Raw genomic sequence first — 17,927 nt, forward strand, 5'->3', positions numbered from 1 at the left:
GTATTTCGCGGGCTTTCTTTCGAGCTCGGAAAAAGAGGTACACGTAAGGTTTTCTTTATGGCGAATAATGGAATGCGGGTTTCTGAAAGTGCTCTCCAACTTTGCGAATCACATTTAGTGTCTAAAGTCAATATTAAAAAATTTAAAAAAATTATCTTAATTACTAGTTAAGTAATTGCGATACAAAAAATTTCCCGTGGTGCGCCAAATGCCTATCACCAATATGCAGTTAGTTTCACTCTCCTGGCTCCAATATTTCATTTTTAAACCCTTGGTTCAAGTTAGCTGGGACACCCGGTATATGCTCCTTTAGGTTGGGACACTTCTCGGCTTGCCTGCAAGGCGCGATCGACCAGATAATGTAACGTCGCACGGCCGCCGGTCCACTGACAGCAGCGGCTACCTATCGGCGATAAGACGCAACTTCAAGACAGCAAAGGCTCCGCCTCCCGTTGGTATAGCAACTGGCACTTCGCGGGAAATCCGAAAGGATTGAATCGCGCGGCGAAAGTAGGTCACTGGCGGAGAAAGAAAGGCGTCTATCACGCGCTCCCGGTAGTCGAGGTGACGCCGCAGAAAGAGCGCTCGTGTGTCACTGAATTTACCGCAAAACGTCGGTTCGATAAAACCTTTTCTGTCTTAAGTTGCGTCGCCCTGCCGATAGATATACGCTGCGGTCACCGGACCGACGGGCGCGCGCCGTTGCTAACTTACCTGGTCGATCATTTCTCGCGAGTATCCTCACCTGAAGAGTATATAACACCGCGCGCAACAAGACAGCGCGCGGTACTGAAGCAGAAGCAAAACGAATTTCCGCGCCGATCAACGCAGCCGACGTAACGCGTAGTAGCCAGCGTTCAAACCGCGCGCGTCTAAAAACGAAAGCGAAAGTGTGGTTCAGTTCAACCGCTTGGTGCGTTACAGTCGTTTCGGCAAAACTGTTGGCATCGGTGACGCATCCCACAGTTAGATGGTTGCCGCAAGGTAGGCCGGAGGGCCAAAAATTTTGTTGTGGAAACTGCAAGTCTGCGCTGCCTTCAGCCCGACCAGCTCAACCTACGAACAAAAGGTAGTACTATCTGTGCAGCTTCCCCCCTTCCAAACCCGCATTTTTCTAGGTCGTCCTGAGGCAATGCGCCGAAACGCAACACCCGCTTGGATCCGAAACTATGGATGGAACAGTGGCTCGATAGACGAAACTATGCTTTTATCGGTTTCATGCTTGATAAAAAACGCACATTAGGGCCCTTGGGTCATTCTACATGCATCTATGTTAAGCGGCGTTTTGCATTTCCGCATGGATACAGCCCAGTTTTAAGGGTGCACGGTGCTTTTCTCTGCCCACACGCAAAAAAAAAAAAAAAAAAAAAAAAACCCAACAACAACTGAAAGAGGAATGACCATATGGACAGGATGTCTAGTAAGTAGTAGTTATATTCAGGTCTAATAAAGGTATCACACGGGGCTCGTTTGATCGTAATCGAGCCCGATCGGGATCGAATTTCTCAGTCGAGATTGACTTGGCTCAGTCTGAATCACAGTCAAGAATTTTGGTCCGGATCGGGCTCTATCGCGATCGAAAGTGCCACCGGTATAAAACACCCACGGTAACCCGAGCTGTGCACACGTAATCGGATGTTATGTAAATTTCTTTGCCACATCAAAAACACGCTGAGTGGCCACCAGTTGAAAAATTATGCGTACAGGCTTAAAAACATTTTTACGGGGTACGTGGCAACTCTAACCTATAAAGTTTTTTTTAAAAATTGCCTGTTGCATTGCAGCACAACTTTACTCCTTGAACTGAATAATTTGAACAGGCTGACTTGCACGATGAAGTCGATAGGCACTGTCGACGAATATCAATAAATTAATTCGCGGTTGCCGGCACAAATTGCAATTTACGAACTGTAGACGGCGAGTTCGCAAGATGTATCCAATTGGAGTGCATTCTAAGAAATAGTTGCCTGCTAAAGTCTCCATGTCCAAAGTGTGCTGCGAAATAAATTGGCATTCCCTTTATTTTTGGGCAACTCATTAAAGAATGTTTTGTTATAAAGTAAGTGGAACAACACCACATTTTTACCTCAAATTTCACTGTGCAACTCTCATTGTTCCCGAGTAGTGGACATGCCTTGCTGACCCACCAGCTACAATTAGGAAATTTTACTATATGTGCCGCAAAGCAAATAGTTCCAATTAGCGAAATTGTGATACTTTGTCAATTATGCATTTTGATTTATTGTACAAGTAATATCTGCCTCTTTGAGCGATCCAGTTTAAGGATTATTCGCCACGGGTAATTTTTAAATGTTTTGTATAGTCTAAAAGTGAAACACCCGATATATTGACTTCTCCACTTTAATTGTTTCATACTGAGGCGACATAGTGCAATCAAGTCACTGACTATCTGTACTGTACAATATACGTTCCTTCACAGATAATAACACATATAAACGGTTGCCCTCAAGGGTGCTGAAGAAAGAAAAATAAATCACTTTACATATATAATTCAGAGCAATATATAACTTTGATAGTGTTCTATCTAAAGGTGTTTATTGTTTGGCCCATTGTGAGGAGAGAGAGAGAATCGCTACCAGCTGCCCCGTCGGTCTGGTGTGCTCTGGCCACTACTTGTACACTATTTTCTGCTATATCTGTGCATAATGTATAAAGCTTTTCGTTTTCTGTTCGTCTGCTCCAAGAGTTTTTTGTCTTTGGTCCTCCTCCATCCCGAAGTCACAATAGTGCATGTATTCAGGCGAAAAAATTGCTGTAATCTCTGGCCATCATATAAGATGCGATATGGTCAGCCTGCCAAATTGAGAGGTTGTACAGTGGGAAAATGTGCTGATAGAAAGGCATTATTTTATGCTATATGCACAGTTCAGTCTTAAAAGAGCTAACAAATACAGTCGACAAGATCTCGTGCATGTCATCTGTTAATGCTGTTAACTTTCTAACTCAAAAAAAGCTTATTTAGATTCCAACATTGTATTGGATTTGCATTTGTTTTTTGTAACGAACCCACTAATTTCACTAAGAGGTAGGTAGCAAATGGTGTGAAATTCATTTTGTATGTTGTAACCTATGTTTGAAACTCAAATGCATTTTTTTAAGCTGACAAACATTCTGGCTAAAGGAGGCTAAAAACTAAACTTAGAACTTTTTTGAACATTAAAACTGGTCGCTTAGCTTTGTGTGGGAAGGATTCATGCACAAATATATGATCATGATCAAAGAACCATTGCTAGGTGGAGGAGATGGAGAGAAGGCTCATAACCACCACTTTTTTATGTCTCGTTATGACTGTGACCGGCCTCTTTACAGTGAAATACAAGCAATTTGTTGATTTCACCCTTCCACATTCATAAATCGCAATAGATTAATATCATCGTCATGCGCCAGGGAAGAAAATCCTTTAGGCCCTCCCCTGCTCCTCTTTAAAAAACAATTGTCAGTTTTTTTCCTAGCTTTGCCAATCTCGGCTCTCTTTTTGCTGGCACGTCCTTTTATTTTTATTTTTTTAGTCAGAAGAAAGTTGTGTTAAAAAAAGCATATTGAGACCTTCCCATTAAAACTGCTTGCAAAAAGCTTCGAATTTTATCGCAGTGCTTGGGCTTATCTTGGAGCGATAGCCTCTTTCATGCCTGCTCATTGTCTGTGTTTCCAAATGCTTGTGCTTATGTTGGTGCGATAGCTCTTTCATGTCTGCTCATTGTCTGTGTTGCCAAGTGTGTTTGCAGGCAAAAGTAAGCATGGAGCGGAAATCTGGCTTGTGTGAGTGTACAGCTTTTCAGTTAGTGTAGTCTATCCTAAGCAGACAGTTCTACAGTCTACGTACATGGAAGCAAACCTTTTGTGTTTGAACTTGACCTGCACGACTTTCCTTTGTTTTTTTTTTCCGCATTGTTGTATTTTTGACATCCGCAGGTGCCTTTTTTGCAAACCTTGATTTCTAATGCCACGTAGATGTATCGAAGTAACTGCAGCAGTTATTGGCGTTTTTGTCCTCGTTGTACATAGTCTTCATGTCGGCAAAAAATACCATGCGTAGAAAAATGGTAGCTGAAAATTTACATGGAAGCAGTTTTTAGATGGGACTTGCTTGGCTATATTGTTGCTTTGCAAGTTTGCATGCATTGTACTAAACACATCTTTTGTACCCTGTTTACAACTTGTGAAGTCAACTGTGTCAGTTCACATCCATTGTCAGAGTTGTTCGTAAAATTTATACCATGGCACACAGTTTGCATTAAAAATTTTTCAAATTTCTTGAAACCTTAGTAGCTCAACCTCACCTGGTTATTGATCAGTTTATATCTTTCTCATTCTCTTGCAGCTGTGAAAAATGGCTGACCCTGGAAGCATTCTTGCTGTAGGAGGTGCCATCAGTATGTACTAGCACCCTTTCACTTGTATTTTTTTTTTCCTCTCACAAACCGTTATTTGAGCTTTACTGGTCAAATTGGTATGACAAGTAACTAAATCCTGGGCTGCAGATTCCTGAAGGAATTGTTAGTGTGAAGTTCTATAGCCTCCCGAGAAGCGAAGCCCGTTCAAGGGCATAATAACTTTTGAAGCCTGCTCTTATTACCGATTGGTGTTATGAATGGGAAAACACCATATTTTGTTTGAATACTCCGGTTAGATGATAGAGGCATCACCTCCATGTAAATGGAGAAAGTAACCATCTCCTCGTGACTCTTGTCATAAAAACCATTTTTATTGGCGAAAAGAATAGATGAAGATCTAACATAGCTTAGTATGTTGGCTTGTTGATGCTGCGTCCTTTAGTTTTGTGTCAACTCGCAGTAATTGGGAGGTACTTGACATTTGCCTTTTCTCGTTTGTGACGACGCAATGGCCTAGACTGATTGGTGGCGATTTTCACAAATACTCACTGCATAAATGTTTCTAAACCACTTTCAAACTGTTCAGCATGCTTCAGACTTTAAATACGGGGTGCATATTTTACATAATTGCAGCTGATCTAATCCCGAAAAGCAGTAAGAGCAATTCAACCAATTAAGTACTGTGGGGATGAAGAGGATAGACTCCTATACGCACTTCTGTGCGTGCTGGATCGCCACAAAACTGCCGTCGTCAGTGGAAGAGTCACTTACACAGGACGAGTCATAATAATTTGGGTAGGGTAATTGCGCTTCTTGCCGGCACATTGTCATGCATCAATGGTGCAATGCAGCAAAGAAAAAAAGTTATCTGTGCTCTGTGTTGGTGGTTATTGTAGGCAACAGTAAACAATATTGAAAAGCGGCTAGAAGCAAACCAGTAATATTTCACACATTGCTACCGCACATATTTTCTATTTTATTTTAGCAGCGAGTACCAAAAATGTTGAAACCACATCAGAAGCAGTATACATGTATACTATTTACAAAATGGGAATGCTTACCACACCATGTTGGCAGAAATCATACTGCACTTGTGAAATAGATGGATGTATTCTTGCCATTGGCTTATATCTAAATGAAAAGAGCGTTAGGGCTTTGGTTTTTTATGCCCCATTGGAGCTCACATGCTGTGTAAAGGACTGATACAGACAAGAGCACCTTGATGTCATCGTAAACGAGAAGAAATGGGGTTAACCGAGGGGCCCGATTTTTGTTAGTCATATCATAAGAAGCCAACACTGACACCAAGGACACCATAGGGGAAATCACTTGTGCTTAATAAGGGAAATAAAGAAACGATAAGTTAATGGAAATGAAAGTGGATGAAAAAACAACTTGCTGCAATTGGGGAGAATGATCCCACAACCTTCGCATTTTCGGGTGTGATGCTCTACCAATTGAGCTGCTGTGGCACCATTTCCCCATCCACTTTCTTGGGTATATATGCTTCCTAATAGAAACCTGGGAGTGTTAACCAGCGCCACCATTCACGGATCTTGGCGGCGGATGTGGAACATCCTTTCATGCCGCAAGCATCACGAGAATGTGATCTTTTTGGGTGAAGGCAACAGGTCAATAACCCCAAACATGCTACCCGAAGGCATCAATATTGCCGGATTCGAGACCCTCGTTATGTAATAAACGAGAAGAAAGGCAGCTAACCGAGGGGCCTGATTTTTATTAGTCATACCATAAGAAGCCAACAAACACTGACACCAAGGACAACATAGGGGAAATTACTTGTGCTTAATAAATGAAATAAACGACAAGTTAATGGAAATGAAAGTGGATGAAAAAACAACTTGCCGCAGGTGGGGAAAGATCCCGCAACCTTCGCGAAATGCGAAGGTTCTTGCATGATGCAGAGTTGGGAGCTTTTATTTAACTTTCTTTTATGTATTAAAAGAAGGAGGGGGGGGGGGGGCATCTTTGGTGCCTCCCACCATGCCGCTTACTGATCCAGAGAAGGACGCAACCATTGTGTGGCAACAGCAGACTCCCATCGCTTTCCCATGTACACCTCCGTCACATGCTACAAAACTACATTCAGTTGCATACTTTGCAGCGTCTATGGCGCATGTGCTGGTGTTTTAGCATGTTCCGTAGCTTTCGCTGCACTGCAAGTTGAATGTGTAAAAGTCGTGGCTTACTTGCTTGAGCAACGACACTATGCATGTGGCACCACAACCATAATTCCAGCGTTGGTGGCTTCCCATTGTTCTTCTGATCCTCTGGCAGGCACAGACTATATAGAAGGCTATATGAAAATTCACATTGCATTTCAATAATGCAGCCACTGAACTCCATTACCTGCTGCATTTTCTCAAGCTTTTTGTGTTCTGTGATTCGTGAAGGGCAGTGCCTTTTGTAAATTTTCTTTCTGAAGGTCTTAGGAGGAGGAGGGAAGCCCTCCTGTGTGCCAAGTCAGTTAAGGGGTGACGCTCCTCGAAACAACTTTTTTATTACTGTACTAGAGGTTTCAATATACAGACAATTACTCAGTTTTCTATGCAGATTTCAAGTATGCCATTACATTTTGTGTTGCTGTTGCAATTCTTAAGTTATGTGATGCACAATGGCAAAATATAGTTTTCTTTGTGGGCACTTATTTATGTACTACATTTTCACAAAAAACATTGTGCTGTAGCTTGTTTAGCTCTTTGTAGATCACAAAGTGCCGATATCTAGCCAAACAGCATGTACAATTACTGGAACTATGCAGAAGATTAGAGCATTTGACCAATTTTTTTTTTTTGATTCCCTAAAATATAACCTTTTAGTATTGCAACTAATGCTAGGAGACATTGTAAGTTTATGTAGCTATCAGCACTGTACATATCTTCAAGATTAAGTATGCCAAAGTTCGTTAGTATAAGACAATGATAGATGTACAAAGTTATTTTCATGTGATTAGGAAAGAATTTGCTGAAGTGTCTTAATCTTTTTTCGTAGTTGCAGTAATTGTAGATGCTGTGTGAATAGATATCGGCACTTAACGGTCTGCAAAGAGCTAAATAAGCTACAGCACAAAGTTTTTCGTGAAAATTTATTACACAGTAAAGTGCCCACAATATTGCTCTATTTTGCCATCGTGTAGGACATAACTCAATAACTATACTGGTTACACAGAAACTAATGTCATATTTGAAATCTGCTTGTAATGCTCTATAAGTGCGTGGATTTTCAAATATCTAGTACAAATATTTAAATGATGTTTTTTCGAGGAGCCCAATTCTGAATCTGGTAACCGAAGCATTCATTAAGCCAAAGGAGAATACAATACATTTCAGGTGCTTATATATATATAAGGCGCACACCCACGTTGACGCACAGGAGGGTTTTTGCATTTCATCCTCGTTGACGTTGCGACAGCTAAAAAAACTGCGGCCTCATGCTCGGCAGCAAAATGTCATAACCACTGAGCAATTACGACTCTGTATTGAACTTCCACTATCAGTTGCACACCGCTTTTAAAAGGACACTAAAGAATTAAATAATGATCTATGCTGGTGAATTATTTTGCTGCAATACAAAAAAAGCCATGGTTACACTGAGAAGAGGCTTGGTAATCTAGAAAAGATGCAAAAACAATACAAGTGGCAACATCACTTTGAAGTTCTTGCACCAGATATCTGTGAGGTCACGGATTTTGATGGCGTTTGCTTGGGCCTAGTTAATTATCTATTGGTAAAGTTGGTCTATATAGTGTTCTAAAAGAAAGCAATTACAGAACTTAGCAAGTCCAAAGAACGTTTACTGAGCCACAACGGCCCAAATACGAAAAATTACTTAGAAATTTGTGACATCACTATAATACCTGTTTTGGGGTGGGGGCACGAAATTCAATGGAACTTTGACTGTCATTTCTTCTAATAATTAACCTTTTACCACAAAAAGGACTCCTAGCATTAACTGATTAGTTGGAAACCTTGCTTACAACGGGAGTTTAAAGAAACGGCTTGCAAGAGGAACTTTAAACGAAACAACTAAAGATGCATGAACTGGACAGGAAAAAAAAAAAAGAAGTGCACGCCTACACACATACACTCTCACACACACATAAACAAAAAGCTAGAACACTTCGAACAGTTCATTCTTGCAACCTTGTTTTTACTTTATACCCCACAGACAAGAGCATAATCTAAACATGTCAATACAATGTGCAGTACAAGAAAATGAAAAAGGGACTACCTATCAAACTTAAAGTAGTCACAAGGTCAGAAGAATAAACTGTTGGAAGCAGTACTTTTGTGCATACGTACCTTTGTTCTGTCCAGTTCTTGCTCCTTTAGTGACTGTTATGGAACACCTATGTACCTAAACTTCCACCCTTGTGTTAAAGGGGTCCTGAACCACACTTCGGGCTTGATAAAAAAAACATAGTCCGCAGGTAGCACAGGCTGCTGTGCACATCTCAGCCAAATTTTGCAGTCATGCGTGGTACGTGGAGCTCGCAAGTGCAGTGCAAAGTCACTTTTTCTCAAATGCTCTCTTTTCAACAGAAGCCTGCTTCTCACTTTTTTCTGGATGCTTTATTTAGCAATATAGCAGATTTTCATAAGCAGCTGCTATTGGCCAATCAGGGGTATTTGCATCAGTGCGCTTCTTCCTACTGTTACTATGTATATTTATTGATACAGTTTGATAACCAGGCTGAAGTAAGCAAAAATCTGCATTCGAATTTCGATAATAATTATGTACTTCCAGAAGACGCCGACTACTGTCTGCTCAGGCTCGACCGCGGCCGCCTGCGGAGGAACTAAACTTTGGCCACCCTGTTTATCGGTGTCGTAGCAGTCGGGTCCTGCCAATTTCAACTAGCTTTGAACACTCGACTAGCCTCAAACCATGCAAAACTTAAGGTCAGACCATACGCACGTTTGCCAGCGTGAACTCACTCCTAGCTGCTTCTGGTCAGACGCCTTGGCAGACTTCACTTCATATTGAGCTATCAATAGCACTTTAAAATGGCAAGTTGCATGTGGCTACTGTCCGGCGGGCCAAGCTGGTGCGGGACAAAGCTGGTCTGCACAACATAGCACGATCAGACGAGCATGTGAGTGCGAACGCGCACTCGAGCTTCGTCATGCACAAAGTAGTGCACGACTGTAGTGCACATACGCACTAGAGTTACTACAGTATCTTGTAGCTGCGGTCTGCTTCGTAATATAGATACCTTAGCCGCTGCGGGTTGCTGCGACGAGTCCGCTGGCTTGAGCACACTGTGACTCGACAAGGACAACGACGTTTTGCACATCTTAGTCGCCAAAATTGGAAGTACTGGCATCTACGTGAACATTGAAAATCATATTTGAACTGCACACCACGGTGATGTTCAGTAGGCAGAGCGTTGTGGGCATGCTGTGCAGTATGTTGCAGTTAAATATGCTTGAAACAGTAATGCTTTGCTTAAAGGGACATCAAAGAGAAGCACCAAACTTCTTTAAACTGATAAAGTAATCTATAATATGCTGTGGTAGACCAGTGGCCATGGTATTGCACTGCTGAACTCAAATCACAATTTCAATCCCAGGCACTGTGGCCATATTCCGATATGGACAGAATTGAAAGATGCTCGTGTACTGTGCATTGGGTACATGTTAAAGAACGCCATGTGGACAAAATTAATTTGGAGCCCCTCGCTACAGCATGCCTTATAATGAAATTGTAGTTACGGCGCATAAAAAAAAAAGTACACTTTCAAAATATTGATTTCATTATTGCCATAGGAGTTTGATTAAAAGAAGAGACCACGAAAGCTACTAAAGTTCTATTTTCTTAAAAATTTCATTGCAGAGTCCCAGTGCCATTGTGTCAGTGCAGTCTTGCAGATTTTAAAGTATGTTCTCATATTTAGGTCTGTGTGGCACGGTATACATTCTTGATTTTTGTCACGTTCAGTTGTTGGCTCCTTTGCAGTGCAGTTTAGTCCCACCTTGTAATACAAAGAATTTACCAGGCTGCAGCAAATACATCGGAACCCATGATGTCACGATGAGCACGAGCTGGTACAAAGGCGACGTTGCCACCAGTCTTTCGTTTTGCATCTTGCTTATCAAGCCTCCTCTCATAATAACACTGGCTTTGGTGAGTTGCAGACATGAAATTTACTAATACAGCTCAACTAATTTTTCTTTTCTTGCCCCTTTAAGGCATACTTGGTACAGCAGGCTTAGTGCTACAGGCACAGGAAACATTGTTCTATAGTGCTGCAGGTCAGGATACATGTTCTTGAACTGCTGGTATTGCACCACCAATGTGATGCCATCTTTTCCATCATTGTACTTTTCTGTGCAGTTGGAGCAGCGGGTGCCCTCATTGCTGCACCTGTTGCATTGGGTGCCATAGGCTTTGGTGCCGCCGGTGTTACTGCCGGCTCATTGGCTGCTGCTGCACAGGCCACCATGGGTGGCTTCGTTGCAAAGGGCAGCCTGTTTGCTCTTTGCCAAAGCTGGGGTGCTGCAGGCATTCCCGTCGTTGCAAAGGGAGTCTTGGCCACAGCTGGCGCTGTTCTTGGCTACAACGTTGGAGACTGAACTGCCTTTGCTAGCAGACATAATGACATGCACAAGTGTTTGTCTAAGGTGCAATAATAAAACCAGAAAATTCAACCCTTGCTTTCATTTCTTTTTTTTTTCTTTTTTGTAATGTTGCTTATATGGCATCTTCAGTCGCAGTGAATACATTTGTTATTCAAAACTGTGCCAGTTCTACAAGTGGTGGCTCTTGAACACTTGATACTGATCTGTGTACATTGAACCAACTAAGGTTTGTATGTCTTAAAATCCTTGGAGTTTAGAAAAAAGATTGAAGGGCCGTTAAAACGCCTTGAAAATAAATGTGCTTCTTGAATTCCTTGAATACCGCGGTTGAAGGCAACTTCGAACATTCAAAGCTAGAAACTCTGCAGAGGCTATGCCATGGACACTGTTTATAGGGAAACAATCCAGATTATTATCTTTAAAGACTGTTCCAATGGGCTTGTTAAATCACTGTCGGCATCTTGGAGCTGGGTAAACACGGATCAAGTGACCAAGTCATCCCACCATTTTGTTCTTTCTGCTACTTGGTTTCTGCCGCAGCCATCGTGGCTAAATTTTGATGCCCCAGGCTATAAAAATGCCTAGTGAACAATAAGTTTCAGCCATTAAGCATCAACAAAGTATATAGCTGAAGTCTGACAGCGCTAACCACCGTGCCAGATGGCGATTGACATCAATACAATAGGAAAATTGATGTAGAAAAGTGATCTGAAGAGCTTGAAGCATGTGTCCCAACTCTGCAGCTAAAATGGACATTTCACTACTTTTCATTGTGTGTGTATGAATAAGGTTTGTTTCCCCCTCAAATATTGGCATCCTTGAACTGCCCTTGAATTTTCAATCACATGTTCTGTACAAGCCCTGTCCAATCCTCTTGTGCACTCAATGTGATGCCATTGAGTACGTGACAATTGTGCTACGGCAACGGCCATCAATCCGTCTACTGTCTTGGGTAGTATGTTTGCTAGATCTAGCCCTGGGAGCACCACTTGGGGCTATGGTGGGCAGGTGTGGGACACCCTTCTTTTGCCCGATGGCATCGCGAAACTAAATAAACCCTCGTATGCATGATATCCAATGACATCAAGGCCGACTAATTCAAGAACCTCACTATGAATGAATGCTGTAGCACAATTGGTAGTGCACAGCGCGCATAATGCGGTGGTTGTGAGTTCGGCTCCCACGGCGGCAAGTTATCATTTTGTCTACTTTCTTTTCCCTTCATTATTTTCTACATTTAGATTTAAACCACAGCTGATTTCCCCTATGCTTTCCTTGGCTTCATTGTCTGTTGGTTTTATGTGGTCACAACCAACAAACATCCGAGTCCTTTGGTTCCCCTTCTCTCGTTCATTCATAGTAAAAGACTCAAATCTGGCAACCTTGATGTCATTAGATAGCATAGAATGTTATTTCCAGCTGTGAGCCTGCTCTGAAAAGTTAATGTCTTTGGCAATGTCACCGAGCGAAAAAGGATCTCCTGCCTGCCATGGTACCAAGTAAATACCCAAGATGGTGAACGGATTGGTAGCTGTTGCTGTAACACAGTTCATTTATCCGTTTATTTTTATTACTCTCAAGATACATGTGAGTACATTATACAAGGGAGGGGTGGAGAAAAAATATAGCACATAACCAAGAATGAATATTTAGAAGCAATTGCAGAAATTCAAAATGCATAAAGATTACACAACACATGGTGAAAAAATAAACAGGCATTACAAAACAATAAAATTATCTTTTACAAAAACAAAGGCAGAATTACAGTGTTGCACAATGAGAGTCTTGAATGTTAATTACGGGTGTGGGTAGACTTCCATTCATTGGATGTGTGTGGAAAAAAATGAACACATGAAAGTGTTATATCGGGGGGGGGGGGGGGGGATGTTGATCTTATGCTGGCGGTCTTGATGTGCTGAAAGAAATGATGCTGGGTGAATTCACATGGAGCGAAGAGCTAATGTATTAACGTTATAGCTTTAAATCCGGCATTGGCGTCCAGCATTGTCCGGCAAAAAAGAATTCTGAACCACGCATACCCAACCACTGTTCTATCACCTAAGTTGCTCATACCTTGTCTGTCATTCTTTACAATGTTATTCCTCGCAACTTTGATGACAGGCCACAAACAAATGTAGTGCAAAAAAAAAAGAAGAAAGACACAGTGGCACATATCATAATGCTAGACCTTCTCAGACTGAAATGTTAAAAGTGCGAAGCAGTAACAGGAGATTGACTCATGGAAGAGGCCGCGTTTCTACCAGAAAGCTCGCCTTCATGCATAGCGTTCGCCACCAGCATTTCCCGGTAAACATTACGGTTATATAAGCTGTAGTTGCCGGGAAGCGTAAAAAGCAGTTGGGGATCCTTAAATGCTATTGTGTTTTACTCTTAAAAGCCAAAGCTTGAGCGTCTTTCAAATATTTATAGTATATCTTGTGGAAATGGGAAATGAGGGATTGTTTGGAATGAAGATAATGGAACACCAAGAGGTTCCTTTGTTTGTGCAACACTTTCAGTTCTACAGTAATTTGACCTGAGGCGAGTGGAGCTATTCTGTAAAGCTTAAAGTTTGTCTATTAATGTGGCCTGATGAGGGTTTCACACAAAAGCAGATTCAAGTTGTAGACGGATGTACGTCATGTATAGCAGTAGTTTCAATGAAATTGGAGTTAGGTAAAGATTTTAATGAAAGTCCAACGTACAGTACCACATGTGTTGCTTCCAAGAGAAGTTGTTAGCTATATGGATGCAAAGGTGTAATGGGGTAATGTTACAGACTGCAGTGGAAAATCATTCAGTACATAGGTTGGGCAAGCCGTGTTAGTATATCTGCAAAGCTTTTTATTTGTTAACGTTCAGTTCCATCTGCCAGGTGAGATGCCAATTGTAACATTATTTAAGTCAGCCTGAAGGCAACGACATCAGAAGAGTTAGTTATTTTGCAACAAATAACGCAAATAAATGCAATCTGTAAATAAACTTGTGAGGACATGTCAGGTAATTAAATTATGTGTAATAAAAACTAAAAAAAGGACCAACAGCCAACCCTTGGAGAATAGCTGATTCAACTGGGGCCATATCGGATGTATATTCCTCGGTCCTAACAAAGTGGATGTGAGATCATAGGAATGCATGAATCTAGTTGATTATTGTCGTGGCAATGTTAAAGACGATTAGTTTGTGCAAGAGTAATGATTAACCTTGTTAAAGACTAGAAAATTCAAGAAATACGCAGTCAACGAGAAATTCACGGTCAGGACATACATGCAAATCTTGAGTGAATGTTAGTAACTGAGTATCGCAGGACAAAGATTTTCAGAAGCCTTGTTGAAAACTAGAAAAAAGAAACGCTTATCATCAAGAAAGTCGGACAGATGTGAAAAAAGAAATTACATGTTCCATTGCTTTACAAGGTACTAAAGTAAGGGAAGTTGGCCCGGAATTAAATCGGTTCACTTTCACTAGATTTGTGTATTGGTACAACCTTGCCCGTTCACCTATCATCCAGAAAGGAAGCAGATTGATGTGACTGAAAAAATATGCTCTAATATGATCGAGGCATATTCGCTTGTGCTTTTAAGAAATAAGGTTTTGGTATCATCTATTCCACAGGACGAGCTTAGCTTTAGGTTAGCAATTACTTTCTTAATGCCAAGAGAGCAAAAAATAATAGGATCTATTGGAAAAAAGTTGCCAAGTGGCAAGGAGGGCAGTACGTAACCTGGTGTTGACTAAATATGACTAGATCAAAGCACTCTTTAGAACAGTGGCACACAAATGACATAGTACAGCATCACTGGATTGCGTGCTAGGGAATTTTGTTTGTGAGTCACTGTCTTATGGTGTTGCAGGAGCCCTTTATTTTTTTAGCATGGCAGGAAGGGTAGCATTAAAGGATGAGAATTTTTTAAATACGGATAAGTAAGCTCTTTATAAGTAGCCCACTGAGCTTGGTTTTGTCAGTACTTAGCTATTTGAGAAAGTTGCTTTCTTATAGTGGAAAGGTGGTGCAATGCACGCATGATACGAACATTGTGGGTGAAGCCCCCACCAACGGCAAGTTATCTTTTCGTCCACTTCCATTTCCCTTTTCTTCATTATTTTCTACATTTCAATTTTAACCACAGCTAATCTGAGTGATTTCCACTATGCTTTCCTTGGCTTCATTGTCTCTTGGCTTTATGTGTTGATGATTAACAAAAATCAGGCCCCTCTGTTTCCCTTCTTCTCTCATTCAGCCGCCATCTTGCAACACATTACATTGTCGCCCATTTCTCTTGCTAAAAAATCGGGTGTGTGCTAGATTTCTGCTTTGTTTAGGAGCTTTAAAGTCATTTCTACGTTAGTTTTCAACTTTGAACACATAGAAAGTGGGTGTGCGTTTGATTCAGAGGCATGTAAGAACGGGGGAAAATGCGGCCAAATGGATCAGCAGCATGTTTTGGCATTTTTTCTGGACCTTGTTTAATTCGACCTGCCAGATAATTTGATCAATTTTGCTGGTCCTGTCAGGGTTGTATTAACGAATGTCGACTGTATCGGGGTTTGACATACTTCTTTTAGTTGTGTCTCCACAGCAGAAAACTGCAACTGTCTCCACTGTCTGATGTGAATGAGTTGTATGGTGGAGATGGCGCAGGCGCTGATGCGATCTGGCGATACAGCAGATGTGACGCTACATTTCAAGCGGATACAGTTGAGCCTGCTTATAAAGAACCTGAGCGTTACACGGCATCTGTTCGTTATACCGTGAAGTTCCTAGTAAGTGACGATAGCTCAAAAAGAAAAAGAAAGTTGCTAGTCAAAACACAAAATTTATTTATTTGCACAGAAGCTTGTGATGCTCGTATATTTCTGCAGTGCAGATTCGATGAAGGCAGTCTCCAGTTTATTTAAAGCAGAAGCGTGCTCTTCGCCGAGGCCCTTGGCACAGACAAGTTGCCTGAGGTTCTCTATGTAGCCCAATGCTACAGGTACGCTGATGAGTGCTGACTCCGAAGTTTCACCGTCATTCAATTCCTCCGCGTCGCTCTCCGCCCACACTTCACAAGCGATGCCTTCATCCATGCACGGTTCCGCAATATCAGCGTCTTCATCAGCAGAAATAAAGTAAGTCCAACCAGTGTCGTAGCCGCCCATGTCGGAGTTGACGACGCGCTGCCACAAATCGCCGCTGGACCGATCATCTTTGGAAGCATCGGGCTTGGCATGAGACACTGCGTCGATGAAACTGGCCTTGTGGAAACAGTTCTGCATGCGAGCGGCTGTCACCTCTGCCCAGGTGACAGAGGTGGCAGCCTCTGCCCAGGCGCCTTTGCTATCTCAACGGCTGAATACAGTGAAACTCAAAAGCGGCAAGTTGGTGGCCGGGCGGTCAACAGCGATGAGCAAGCGCTCCACAATGCGGCTCTTATATAATGCCTTAAATGTGCGTATTATGCCCAAATCAAGCAGCCGCACTTTCGAACTGGCATTGGGTGGCAGGAAAAGTAGAGCAACCACCGTTAGAAGAGTTCGCACTTTGTGCGCTGAGCAGTTGTCCAGCACAAGCACTACACGCCTTCCTTGCGTCTGCATGTCACTGTCAAACTTGCCCAGCCACTCTACGAATTACACGTCATCCATGCCTTAGTATTGTGCCTGTAGCACACAGGAACACAACTCCGAAACCAACGCAGCTTCATTGATTTTTCCGATTACAAAGGGCACATGCTGGTTGCTGCCATTCATATTAGTGTACAGAAGTACTGTAACATGCACTTTACTGTGCTTGCCACCAGCACACGAGTCTCCTTTCACGACATGCGTCTTGTCCGGCAGCCCCTGATAAAGTAACGCAGGTTTGTCTGTGTTACACATGCCCTCCTCCGTGTAGCTTTAAGCAGTGTGTCCTCTATGTCTGCACAGGTGGCCTTCTGGAGGCTCTTTCTGTTCATTGAGTCGACAGCAGAGCTGGCGGTCTTTTCCTTGTTCTTTAGAATTGTTGAGATGGTTGATTTAGACACGTTGTAGTTCTGTACCATCTTGCAGTTTTTAGCACCTTGATACACTTCCTTCAAAATTTCTTGCATTGTTGCCATGTTCCGTGCTTTTCGTTTCGTGACTGCTGCTGGTACGGCATTCCCATCCACCATCCTGAATTACAACTCGGGCCCCACTAGAATGAAGCAAGAAAGCTTGGAGGCTAGTGTGGAGAGGCCTGCTTCGTGGTGCCATAGCATGCATGCCATAGCATGCACGCCGAGACAGTGAAGCAGTGCAAGGAAGAAAGAGGAGAGGGGAGCGGAGTTGAGAGGACAGGCGAGAGGGCAACTTTGGAAGCCACAACGCCAACACTAGTGCGCAGCGCATAACGGTAGGGAGAGGGGAGAGGCCTGAAACGGACAGTTTGCCTCCGAGGAGGCTTGGGAAAATAGACAGCGCATGCAAAGGGGTCGGAGGTCGTTGTTATTTCGCGTCACGGCTGTGGGTTTACACCATCCATTCGCTGTAACCAATCGGCAGGGCTCTAAGATGTTTGTTATACGTGGAATTTTATGCCATTAAAATAATGTATATATTGACGGTCGCGTGGCTCTCGTTCATCTTAAGCGAAAGTTCGTCTTAAGTGGGGCCGTTACATGTGGGCTCGACTGTGCTATGTCTCTGTAGATGTTATCATGTTTAATGTCTGGAACAAATGATATGATACACAGCTTTGAAGAATGCAACGAGTTATGTTTTAACTTATTAGAATGCTGTGACTACGATGCTGTGACCCAACAAGTATGCCCAGAAAACATTCCCAAATATATCAGTGCACATCCAATAGCACAAATGCAGGCATGTTCACGGTGGCAAAAGGAGCCCTGTGGGTAAAGCAAGCGTATTTTAAAGTGAAGGTTTTTTTTGCACCTCCCCCTCTCCCCCAACTCCTGACTGTGGCTGCTGGCTGGGTGCTACTGCAGTTCACCAAGTAGCTTATACA

General features: G+C 42.4%; 1 protein-coding gene across 1 annotated transcript; it reads left to right on the forward strand.

Moving 5' to 3' along the window:
- Nucleotides 1-915: 915 nt before the first annotated feature.
- On the forward strand, nucleotides 916-11,026 carry LOC142582724 (interferon alpha-inducible protein 27-like protein 1). Its single transcript, XM_075692713.1, has 3 exons — nucleotides 916-1,069; nucleotides 4,343-4,394; nucleotides 10,713-11,026. The coding sequence occupies exons 2-3, from the start codon at nucleotides 4,352-4,354 to the stop codon at nucleotides 10,949-10,951; spliced, it is 282 nt and encodes a 93-aa protein (XP_075548828.1). The 5' UTR covers nucleotides 916-1,069; nucleotides 4,343-4,351; the 3' UTR covers nucleotides 10,952-11,026.
- The last annotated feature ends 6,901 nt before the right edge of the window (nucleotides 11,027-17,927 follow it).

Source organism: Dermacentor variabilis, chromosome 5, assembly GCF_050947875.1.
Source record: "Dermacentor variabilis isolate Ectoservices chromosome 5, ASM5094787v1, whole genome shotgun sequence".
NCBI lineage: Eukaryota > Metazoa > Arthropoda > Arachnida > Ixodida > Ixodidae > Dermacentor > Dermacentor variabilis.